The sequence below is a fragment of the Taurulus bubalis genome, assembly GCF_910589615.1.
Source record: "Taurulus bubalis genome assembly, chromosome: 19".
Classification (NCBI taxonomy): Eukaryota; Metazoa; Chordata; class Actinopteri; order Perciformes; family Cottidae; genus Taurulus; species Taurulus bubalis.
The window spans coordinates 2,674,713-2,687,656 of record NC_136607.1 but is presented as its reverse complement, the minus strand read 5'-3'; the positions used below and the strand labels follow the sequence as shown (position 1 = coordinate 2,687,656).

At 41.4% G+C, this 12,944-nt stretch overlaps 1 protein-coding gene across 1 annotated transcript; it reads left to right on the top strand.

Annotated features, from left to right (window-relative positions):
• Positions 1 to 142: 142 nt before the first annotated feature.
• Positions 143 to 12,110, top strand: crata (carnitine O-acetyltransferase a). The gene is made up of 14 exons (XM_079235510.1): positions 143 to 186; positions 3,008 to 3,304; positions 3,455 to 3,573; positions 3,814 to 3,867; positions 4,279 to 4,444; positions 4,699 to 4,873; positions 5,595 to 5,773; positions 6,300 to 6,400; positions 6,605 to 6,724; positions 6,823 to 6,945; positions 7,437 to 7,572; positions 8,016 to 8,078; positions 9,192 to 9,329; positions 10,072 to 12,110. Exons 1-14 carry the CDS (start codon positions 160 to 162, stop codon positions 10,285 to 10,287), a joined length of 1,914 nt encoding a protein of 637 aa, XP_079091636.1. The 5' UTR covers positions 143 to 159; the 3' UTR covers positions 10,288 to 12,110.
• The last annotated feature ends 834 nt before the right edge of the window (positions 12,111 to 12,944 follow it).

Below are 12,944 nucleotides of genomic sequence, written 5' to 3'. Positions count from 1 at the left end.
CAGGCGACCATGTTAACTGGCGACTCACTAGGATCTATTGGGTCTATTGGGTCTACGGGTCTGACTTTACGCCGATTAATAAACAGGCTTATACTGAACGCTGCACTTTGAGCACTAACTGACCGGAACCTGACCTGTGGGCGTCTCTTTGAGGGCAGAATGTGGGGCATTTGCAGCAGAACTATGGTAAGCATGCACCTTTAGCTGATTTTACTTGTTTACACTGGCCAACAGCCAACTTGAGCAAAAGTCATTGAAATGGATACAATTGACCTTCGAACTATTGGCTTAAGATAACCTTAATGATTGTGATTGATCTGTCAACGCTCGTTAGTTAACCTAATGCGAGGTGGTGAAGCAGTTTTTGCTAACTGTTAGCCAAGTTTGCTAATTTAGCTCGTAGTAAAATGAAGAGCATCGCGGTTCAGTTAACGTTAGCAAGTGGGTCAAAGGTGATTTTGCGGTTTAGCTAAAAGACACTTAAGGACAAGCTTCACCGAGACTATAGTGACACTTGGTCTCATGATGCTAACTATAGGGAGAAAAGGTAACTAAAGGAACTCAATGTTACTCATCATCAGAATGGTGTTGCTCGGTAAACGCACCTGCTTGTAACGTTAACATGTCTGAAGACCATTTCAATATCATTGGACAGACACATAGTCACTTAACCTACTAAAGCATATTTGACATTATATTATATTTCTACAACATTAACGTTCGCTGTTTACTTGAGTAGCGGAAACAGACACCTTATGCTGCAGGAGGCTTATATATATATAGCGTTTACATTTGTGATCATCGCATGCTGTAAAAAAAAGAAAAGAAAAGGAAAACATTTAGTGATGGATGGGGTGGGGGGAAGCGAACAAATAAGTCGCACGTGCATTGGGGACTTTTGAATATGACGTCATCCTCTGATTAATTTTACCATTCACTTCTTAGTACTTTTGTTGACATGTCTCTTCTGTAGTCGAGTTGTAAATGAGAGCAGGCTGCCCTCTACCGGTGACATGTCGCTTTTAAAGGACGTCACCTGTTCTGAGGTGCACTTGTGTCCGGCCACATTGACTTTGTCCAGCGCAATCACTGACTAAAAACTACGGAAGCGCATTGCATTCACTGGATAAAAAAAATAGACCCCTTTTCTCGTAATTACGACATCCTGATCTCGTAATTACGAGAAAAGAAAAAGGAAACGTCTGTAAATCCTCTTTCAGTGGCAATTATGGCGCTATCGCTGTTAATCTGCTATTGTTACCTTCTCGGTTTGAGACACTGGGAAATACTGATGTTTCTAAAAAATGAGGATGGTATTAAATTGAGTATGTCAACACTGCGCAGGCATCTCAAGGCGTTAGGATTGTTCAGGCGGAAAGCCCAGTCTGACGTGCTGGATGTCGCTCTGTTTCTGCAGGAGCAGTTGAACCAACACGGGATGCTTCATGGATACAAATTCATGCATTTGAAATGCATCCAATCTGGTTTGGTCGTGACTGTAGCGGACCTGTGAGAGTTTAAAGTATTGTAATAGTTCGTTCCTTTTTTTTTGTCCTTCATTTTAGTCCGTTTTGTTACTGCAGTCGGTGCATTTCCGGTTGCGCTCTTATTTTGAAGGTACAAAAAACGGAAGTTGTTAGTAAGAAACGGGCAGAAAGGAAAAGTTGCCAAAACAACGGAAAACAGTGATAAAAAGGTTACGGATGTATTAGTTTAGCACATGGCTGATATGGGCACAATGTTTGCACCTGTTCAAGTTCATTTTTTGAGAAAATATTGTTTTAGATTAGTGCGTTTTTTGTCTGTGTCAGAGCTTAAGCTAACCAACTGCTATTTCCGTTTTTCTTCATAGTTCTTACGGTGACTTCAATAAACCTTTACGAACCATCACTTAAAGACTCCAGACTATAATTCTGCCGGGGATGCTACAGTGACTCAAATAACTAAAAATCCTAAATCCCCAAGGAGTAGCTAAGGCAACGGAACCGTCTAAGAAGACGCCTGTACACATAATTTACATGCATACAGACGCCTGTACACATACATGCCATACAGTGGCCAGTATGGCACCTTTCGTAATCAGGTCAGGATCTCGTAATTACGAGATCAGGATGTAGTAATTACGAGAAAAGATCTCGTAATTACGAGAAAAGGGGTCTATTTTTTTTTTTTATCCAGTGAACGCAATGCGCTTCCGTAAATTCGGTCCTACTCACGATGATTTAATATTTCTCAATTAAATTAAATGAGTAAATAATATGGGTGAAGAGACACAAAAAGTATATTTAATTGTGTATTTGTATTTGGACCATAAAATGGCACCATTTGGTTATACGGTTTTTACAATATTTTCAAAACCCTCTAAATATTGACAAAAGCAGCCCAACTTCAACTCGCTTATAAATCATAAGGTTTTTCTGATAACATTTATCCAAATGATGCAGAACATGTACATTTAGCCCGAATCCACTGGGAGGCAATTGGGGTGTTGCCTCCGGATTAGGAAATACTGCTCTGTCATAACATGGCACCTTGGACGTTGACCCTCTTGCTCATATTTCCGCAGCACAGGGGATTGTGGGTCAGAATAATCTGACAGTCATGTTTCCTCGCATGTTGCAAAACACAACCAGATTTAAAAAACCTAAAACTTCCAATGAGAATCTTGTTAAGTCAGTTTAAAAACAAAATAAAAGTAGTTGACCAGAGGTCTTTTATTCGCAGATTTGTTTTCATTAAGAAGCCAGATCCATCATGGTGTGATTTCTTCTTTTTTTTTGCATTTAAGGATCCAGTTTAAAGTCATTTTTGGTACAGGTGAGGGCAAATTTGAAAACGTATGCTGTCTCAAAATAAGTGGCTTTAAAAAAAGAATGGTATTAAAGAGCAAAGTAAGTCAGGAAGTGTTTCAGAGTTAGTTTTCATAGTTGACAGGGGAAATGCACTCTTTCAACAAAATTTCACCACAAAAGTATTCATTTATTTACCGTACCCTTTTGTCTCTTAGGTAAAGATGGGGATGGCGAAACCCTGTGGCTTAATGAAACCCTGTCACTTGGTGAAGCCTGTGTCGGTGACTCGGGTCTCTGGCAGATACCTAACCCACCAGAATGGACTGCCCAGTCTGCCTGTCCCCCCTCTGCAGCAGACCTGTGAGCGATATATCAGTGCCTTGGAGCCCATCATAGAGGTGGATGAGCTGAGGCACACTAAAGAGCTAGTGAACGAGTTTCAGAAGGCAGGAGGGGTCGGCGAGAGACTTCAAAGAGGCCTGGAAAAGAGAGCTCGGAACACTGAGAACTGGGTGAGAATCAAAGCGATACTATGCATCCCTGACACAACCTGTTTGCTCTCCTTATCAACACCATTTAATTACAAAGCCAACTGACATTTTACTTCTTTCTTTTTCATAAACTATCCGCCATGATGATCTGTTTTTGACTGTCTTTTGTAGTTGTCAGAGTGGTGGGTGCAGGTTGCTTATCTCGATTACCGGTTGCCTGTGGTTGTTCATTCAAGTCCTGGGTTGGTCTTGCCCCGCATGAACTTCAGTGATAAGCAGGGACAGATAAGGTGATCGCACATACAGTCTGCTCAGCTCTGTTTTTACAACCCATTTACAACATATAACAACTCTATTTAATGATGTGTCTCTTCAATACATATTGCCACCATGTAGTGCACTCTTTTCATATCATGCTGCTGTGATCAGTTATTTTATTTTTTTAAGACACTAACTATTTCTATCATTCAATCAATATCAGGATCAAATTAAACATTTTAATAAACATGGATCATAATCTCTATGTTTAGATTTGCTGCCAAACTGATAGCCGGTGTTTTGGACTTCAAGATGATGATTGACAAGTAAGTACTGTGCTTAAAACCATCTCCTGATTGTTCTATTTCTTGTTTTGTCTCTTGGCTTCAGTTTGTCATTAGTGCCTTTCATAAAAGACGGGAACACGTCACAACAGGCTGCCTGACAAAACCACATCCAGCACAGATACGTATCAGATTAAAACCACCAAGTTAGATGCAAAGTTACCTCCAGCCATGACTATCTTAGATCTAAGTTAGTTCAACTAGGCAAGGTACTGTTACTGGTAAGGTAGCAACCAGCTCGGCCACCGCTTTCCATTCTTCAGTGAACCCATGGTGTGAACTGAAGTCTGCTGGTAAAATCCTATTTAACCCTTCATTTTATAAGCAGTATGTATCTTATGCTGATATTGTAGCTCAGTCAGTGTTTAAGTGCAGATCTTGTATGTCTTGCAGTGAGACACTACCAGTGGAATATATGGGAGGGAAGTCTCTGTGTATGAATCAGTACTACGAAGTGCTGTCGTCCTGCCGTGTCCCCGGTCTGAAAAGAGACTCCGTGGTGAACCACGCCAAGAGATCCACGCCCCCTAAACACATTACTGTAGTCCACAACTTCCAGGTGAGGAGTTGAACATTACCTGACATGATGCTACAGGATACTCTGGGTTTCTGTACCAGTAGTAAAATGACAATTGAGTGATTTATGAACAGCTTTATGTTCTGATATGAGAGAGCACCCTAACCATGCAACAGCACCTATTATTTAGTCTCTAGACTCATGGATTCAACATGAATGACCTACAGTGACAACTGTCGAGTAAAAGTGAGAAGCCTGACGGGGCTTTTTTTTGTCTTTCATCTACATGGAATCAGTTTTATCTGTTGGAGGTGTACAACAGTGATGGGACTCCGTTGACAGCTGATGAGTTCTGTGTTCAGCTGGAGAGGATCTGTAGCTCTTCACCACAGACTGACATGGAGCCTGTCGGCATCCTCACCACGCAGCACCGTGACACCTGGGGCAAGGCTTACGTCACCCTCACCCAGGGTGAGCTAAAAGAACACCGGCACTGATCCAGAGCAGAAGGTCTCCAACAAGAAGCTGGCTTCTGAGTGGCTGGCTTTAGCTTCAAACACTTCATGTGCATACATTAGATTCCACAGTCACTCTCTCTTTAAATTTCTATCCAATCAAATTCAAATCCAATAGGGGCAGCTATGGCTCATGGATAGAGTGGTTGTTCTGAAACCACAAGATAGGTTTCAATCCCTGCTCTCTCCAATAGTTTGCATATCAAAGTGTCCTTGAGCAAGGCGTTGCTCAGCAGCCCACTGCTCCTTAATTACTAAGACTGGGTTAAAATGCAGAGACCAAAGATGTGATGTATGTATTATTATTATTATTATTATTATTATTATAAATTCACAGACATCCCACCCCTTTTTGACAATAAATGATTTGCCAATCAGCTGTCCATTAAACGAGATATGCCGCTTTCAAGTTTGGGTAACTCAGTGATGGCAGTGATGGTAAGGTTATTATTGTTGTTAATGACAATGACTGCAGGAAATGGCCAGGCCAATAAAAGACAAAAACATTAAATGTCATGAGGAATGATAACTGAGTTTTGACATTGAAACAAATTACAATAACACAGGGTTGCATCCCTAATATGGCAATTCTAAATATATACAGATATCTTGTGTTACTGCCTGATTACATAACGACATCATGATTTTGACTTTGTGTGTGTGTACTTTGTCTCTAGATAAGACCAACAAAGAATCTGTGTCAGCTATCCAAAGGAGCATCTTCACTTTGTGTCTGGATGGAGCGATGCCTCAAGTGGCCGACGAGACATACCACAGCTGTGCTGCCGTCCAGATGCTGCATGGAGGAGGCAGCCAGTGGAACAGTGGCAACCGCTGGTTTGACAAGACACTGCAGGTGCAGGCCTGTTTTTTTATACAAACACACAAACACACACACACATACATACAGATACAGTGCAGTTATTATTAAGAGTTGGACTACTTTTTCTCACAGCTGTTTGGCAGGACTTGAGCAAGTACACTAAGGAACTAGTGTAAGCTCAAGTGTTCATGAGGTCAGTCCATGACTAGAAGTCCAGTAACCAGAACTGCTGTGGGTCAGATTAGGCAGGCCGGTCTTCCCCCCCCTCTTTGCTCAATTGTTTCCCACATGAGTGGTGATGTTGCAGAATTAGTGTGCTTTAAAAAGAACTGGATCATAAAATGTGTTGTCTGAGACCCATTAACTCCTCTGTCACAACAAAGTGGCCATTCTCAGAGGCACAGCTCCGGTAGCCGGGAGGGTTAAATGTCGCTGGAAGGTTTTAATGTAAAGTAGGTAAGGTAGAAATTTGGCCTAGACAACAAATTCCTCAGGCGGACTGTGAAGCAAATTCTTGTTTTATGTCTTGTTCTCTAAAAGTTTTTGATCTCTCTTCCAGTTTATTATTGGAGAAGACGGGACATGTGGCGCTAACTACGAGCATGCCCCAGCTGAGGGCCCACCTATAGTGGCCTTGATAGACCACGTTGTAGAATACACGTAAGTAGGCCAAGGATTGTTGAGACTCTGTAGGTGTCTGTTTGGATTTCTTCTTGTCAGAACGTCTTTGAAAGTTCAGCAATGAGGCAGAGTACACAGAGACATCGACAGGCTGATCACAGTTGGACCACTATGGCTTCATTAAGTATCACTTCAGTTTTTCTCCCATCTCATGTGTCGCATCTTTTTTGGTTGTGATAACAGGAGGAAGCCAGAGATGACTCCGTCTCCCATGGTGCCTTTGGCCATGCCTCAGAAACTGCACTTCAACATCACACCTGAGATAAAGAAGGACATTGAGAAGGCCAAGCACGCCATGAACATGTAAGGGCAGATTTGAATATGCTATTATGTATACATATCACATACACACACACACACACACACACGCACTGTTCTCACTGTCAATTCTCTGATAACAGACTGGCGCAAGACCTGGATATGAGGGTCATGGTATTTGGCCACTTTGGGAAAAATGTCCCAAAGACCCACAAGATGAGCCCTGATGCTTTCATACAGATGGCGCTACAACTGGCTTACTACAGGTGAGATGGTGACAGGTGAGACTGTGGTTGTAAGCAAACATTTGACTATTGACATTCTAAAGCAAGGCTAAGTAGAACGCTTCATGTAAAAAACCTTTATCACACTGTTATGCTGCCACTGAGATTCTTGTTTCCATGAACAGAGATGAGATGGATTCACCCAGTGCTATCCTAGATAGATGGCAATAGATAGAGTTTAAAAAGTCCTATAATCCCCTTAAAACTAAAGGTTGTGTTTTCGTTATCATAGAAAGAGTCATTTACAGAAGAAGCAGTTTCACTGCCATGTTTCTACAGGAGCCCAGAACGGACAAATCTATCACTGGCTCTAGAGAGGGAAATTCTTAGGAGGGGAGGAGAGGTCAGCCGGATGTAAATCGGCAACCCCTCCGCTAGATGCCACTAAATCCTACACGCTGCTCCTTTAACTGGTTCAATGCATCCATGATGAGTAGCTAGTAGCCTCTCTGTCTCTCCTCTTGTCTTGGCAGGATGTACCAGTGCTGCTGTGCCACGTATGAAAGTGCCTCCCAGCGTATGTTCAGACTGGGCCGTACTGATACAATCCGATCAGCCTCAACTGCCTCAGCTACCTTTGTCAAGGCCTTCGATGACCCCAGCAAGCAGGTCTGATGAGAGGGAACATTTTAATGGGACGTATTAGTATTTTACAGCAACCATTTGGGCAGTAAACTGACCAGCTGTGTGACATGGTAACGCTGGGCTTAATCAATCAACCTGAACACTAAGGCTGGAGACATACCGTACTTGCTTCTAGCTACATGTGCACACAATGGCTGCCTCATATCCTGCGTCAGGCGTAAATGCAAAAAATGTTTGACCACTGAGCCTTTGTCACAGAAACATCACTGGAAATCTCAATAGCAACAAATGGAGCCAAATACACTAAGTGCTGATTTATAATGAGTACAAATAATGTTTCTATTGCTGAGGAATTTTAATATGTGTAAAGTTTCAAGTGACCTTTTCAAACACATCTGAACACTGTTCAACAATAAATTACTCTCCGATGTGTCGTAACGCTCCTGTCTCCTTCCTGTTTTTCACAGAACACAGAGAAAGTTGATCTCTTGGTGAAAGCTGTAAACGCACACAGGTCATATACTACCATGGTGAGTATCCACAGGACCAGGATTGGCAGAGTTAAGGACAAGTCTGGTGATAATCTATACTTTTCTGTCGATAAATCATATGTGAAGACCCAAACCAACAGTGAGTGTACTACTAGCAAGGACAGTGTGTGGATGTCTCTTCTTCCTCTGTCCATAGAGCTCCATTTATACACATCAATAGCGTCACTGTTGCTATGGTGACATGTTCTTTCATCACCATCAACACAGGCACACACACACACACACACACACACACACACACACACACACACACACACTGTAGTTTATAGATCCCAATGTCTCCACTAGCCTCAAACCCTGAACCCTCAGGTACTTACTGGCTGTAAAGCCTGTAAGGGCTTCATATGGTATAGATACTAATGGGACAGCACTTTGCTGCCACAATATTGTGTACAATTGTGGGTATTTTATTTGATACTTTTTACTCCCTGATTTGAACGTCTTACGGGCTCTTTCCTCACAAGATAAGAGGACATTTAAAATAATCTATTCACTCGTTTTTGTCAAAACAGCTTCAATAACAAAACAAAATGTTTGATGAATAAATGTGTGATGCCATGTGCCATCCTCTTTATTTACCCTTTATTTTATTTTTTAAGTCTCCATCCCTTCCATTGGTAACTGTGTGTTTAACGTCACATTACTATGAATTGTGGGTAATTCCCTTAGGCAAAGTCTGCATCTAATACAGACTTACGGAAAGGGTTCATACAGGGCTCAACATGACTACCAGAGACTCAAACACTCAACGATTTGACAACGGGACAGAATCAAACCCTCTCGGACTAAGCGGGCCTCAAAGTCTATGAGTCTGTAAGCGTGGAGATAGGGATTGGGTTTTAGAATCAGTCCCACATACACCATCCTGCTGCCACAAATACTCACCAGAGCAACACATGTGGATTCATCCACTTCTGAAAATAGTCCCTATCAAACGCTCTATTTCCTCCAGTTTGAGTAAAAGTTGATTTAATTACTACAGTGACCAGCTGTATATAGAATTATGCAAGCCCTAATTTGTTGTAGGTACCTCCTACTTTGGGGACTAAAGCCTCTTCATCACATATGAAGGAATTCTCTCCATCTCCACAGGCGATCAGTGGCCAGGCCATAGACCGACACCTCCTGGGCCTTAAGATGGTGGCTGTTGAGGACAACCTCTCCATACCTGATATCTACACCGACACCGCCTACGCCAAAGCTTTACACTACAAGTTATCTACAAGTCAGGTATATTCCAAAATCTGTTCTTCACTTTATTTGTATTTTTATGTATCAGCTACTTATTGAAATCCACATGAAGCACTCTTCTCATCGGCATAAAATAGATCCTTCACAAGTCAATTATCTAAAAAGAAAATATGTCACTTTTATAGCTGGGCTGTCTGTTCTCCAAAACAGAGGTGAAGAACACCAGGAGCTATTTATGACTGCTGTGTTTACTGGATGCCAAATTAATCATAGCACACAAGGCCAAACTGCCTCCAAGCTCACTCCACATAAAACAAAACGGGGCTAGATTACATCACTTCCAGCTAACTTCACGGAGAGCAATGAGAATCAAGTGAATATTCTCTTGTCCAGCTGACAACACTGAATCTGCCAGCATGTTAGTGTGTTGTTCACTACTAGGAAGACAAGGCTATCTTCACTCCACCTGTCTGTGGAGAGACTCCACGGTGTGATATCTGGTGGTGTTAGATCTATAATCCTGTTTACAGTTTATTGTGTTTGGAGAGATGTTTACAGGAGCGGGGCCTTAGAACTGCAACAGATAGATTCCATAGGGACATTTTAATCCATCTGATATCGTCATATACAGTCTTGGTCAAGGATAACACTACCACTGCATAATGGCTAAGATATTTTGTGTCCTATGATCTAACACTTAGACCTAAAACAACCATAGATGGAAAAAATGCCTCGTATAATTAACCCCATTACCAAAACGATGTTCTTTATTCCTCACAAGGTACCTTCTAAGACGGACTGTGTCATGTGTTTCGGCCCGATTGTACTCGACGGATACGGTGTGTGCTACAATCCTATGAACGATCACATCAACTTTGCGGTATCGTCTTTCAACTCCTGTAAAGACACAAATGCAGCACATCTGGCTCAGGCTGTGGACGGGGCACTGCTGGACATGAGGACACTGCTGGAACAATCACCAAGAGCCAAACTGTGAAGGTCCCCCAGGCTTTTCAGGGCTAGTCTCATGATAGATTTGAATAGGATCCCCACACGTCTGAGCCAGTCTTCTCCCCATGTTATTGATGGTTGTTCCTCTGATGGAACAATACTCACACACATTACGGTACATTAATAACAATTTTTGCCGACGGAAATATAAGTAACAGAAATGATTGTGTTGATGGGTATGGATGGATATTTTATAATTTTATGATCAACTAGTCGCCTAATGAGACCCAACAATCAGTTGCCGTGTGGCCACAAACTGGTTAATGCCTCTGTGCCTTCGCACTCCCCTGCTCTTGCTCCATCGCTGTAGAGGTCACATGGTAGAACAATACAGGGGGGACAGATCCAGTCTCCACAGACTAATAATCTATGTGAGCAGACTGAGGATTTGGGGAAATCTTTTAATAAAAATTGTACGTTTGACATTTACAATAAATCTAGAAAATTGTGACTCTTTAAAAAAATCTGACTTTGAATCTGCTTTATTGGCCAGGTATGTAGATTCCTCTTATTGTAGATGCACAGAAACAGAAACACAGCTAAAGACGGACAACAAAGCGGAATAAGAGAAAAGACAAAGAGAAACGTAACAAGGAACAATAACATTCTACGCCTACGAGTCAGACTGTTTTCTGTTAACAATATTACATCTGTGTTATGGTGCAAATATGCTGGATAAAATGTAATACATGACTTGGGTGAATATGTACAGTTTACAGTCTATTCAGGAGACAAGTGCACCACAGCATGTCAGCTGTTGTATGCATTGAAGGTCTATTTAAAAAATACCTCTCCTGTCCTCATATACACTATTCATTAGCAATTGAAAGATGCTTGTGAAGTAATTATTTATTGATTTTACTAGTTTGAAGTAGCCGTGTTTAAAGTCATGTTATTAACTTTTATTTGTGGCAAATATTGTTGATTGAATTTAAATGTAGTTTTCAAAACATTTGTGACCTGCAAAATCACTGAACCTTCCTCAGATCTGACGTCTTTCGCTGTCAGAGATGCCTCCTCTTTATGTACTTTTATTGGCCAGTGAGTATTTCATCCATGTTTGTTGCAGGTTAGCATAGAGGTGTAATTATTCTGAATGCAGAAATGAAGCTAGGGAAGAGAATGTGAGGATAATCTAGCAAGATAACTGCATAATATAGAGCATGTGATGGGTTGTTCCCATTGTTCAACACTTCCTAATTAAATGCAATGTTTTTCAAAGCACCTGCTGTACCTTATTGCTGAGATTGTATTAATCCAGAGAGTTATTATTGCACGTCCATAATGAGTGGCCAGACCACATTTGGAGGTGGTCAGGATCACAGTGTGATCTCAGCCTTGTGAAAGCGGGGATCCATTCAACAGAGAGAAGTTCATGATTGTGGTCAAATAGTAAAAAAATTACTTCCTAACCACTCGTCCTTGACCTCTGTGGAAAATGTCACATGGTCAAGTAAAGATGGGAAGGAGAATTCATGAGTTAAAAAGACAACCGGTGTTTAGTAAATCCGACTCCACTTTCACTAAGCCATGTAAGTTATGATGCGACGTCAGGCGCATGTTAGTGACGTGGGTCTGCAGCGGTGAAACTACAATGTTCCAGATGGACTACAAAAAAAACGCATCTTAGATACTCCGCGTTCTTACAGAGTTGCGTCATGCAGATGAGACACTTTATTAACGACATGAACAACCCGGTTCAAAGTATTATTAATCAGAATCAGCTTCATTGGAATTTATTAACAAGGTTGAAATAGAAATGAAAGAAGGAATATAAGAGCGATACCAATGGATTGTCACAGAGTACAAAGCCACTAAACCGTCTCATTGTTCAGTTTCAAACATGCTAAATTAAATACATTCTCCCACTAACAATGTCTCATATCCCTGTTTGTTGTTATGGTAGGTTATAATCTGATCATACAAATATGCTTACAATAGTTTATTAAACACCACACAACTCGGTGTAACCTACAAGTGTTGACTTGATAGTGTTTTTAAATTGTAATGTGACAAAATAGTTCATTCAAAAGATAATCAGAAACATGACTCAGACAAAAGGAACCAGCACTCAATGCCACATTCCTCTTCCCACTAAAGAGCTTGTCCAGTTGAACCCTTTAATCAAAGCTTCTGTAGCTGTAGTAAAATCAATGAACCAGGGCTGAGGCTGCAGTAAAACACCAAAGAGAGCAGATCAATAAGCAAACGTCAGTTTACAGCAGATTACAGCAATGTGCCAACCTGCTGGCAATGTAAATTTTCCAGCAGGTTTAACAAATTGTTGAAAGTTCACAACATCTAAACATTTCCAAGTTATGGCAACGATTACTTAAATGATCTGCGTTTGTTGGTCATGATCGGGATATTGGTTTTGAAGCTTCAAGTTTGGCAATTGTGACCGACGCCATCTTGTTTTTGTGCAATCAGTGAACGGAAGTGGACAGCAGAGAAGTGAGTGGTACTCATAGGCCTCTCTGTCCCGCCCCTTCCAGTGTGCCCTACCTTATTAGTGACCATATGTCATACATGAAGCTAAATGAAAACATATGAGCTGGTTGTAGAACAGGGTCATCCTTCAATCAGAGGTCTGGCAGTTCCTGGGGAAGCATTCCTGCTAACATTAGCTGCGGGCTGACTTTA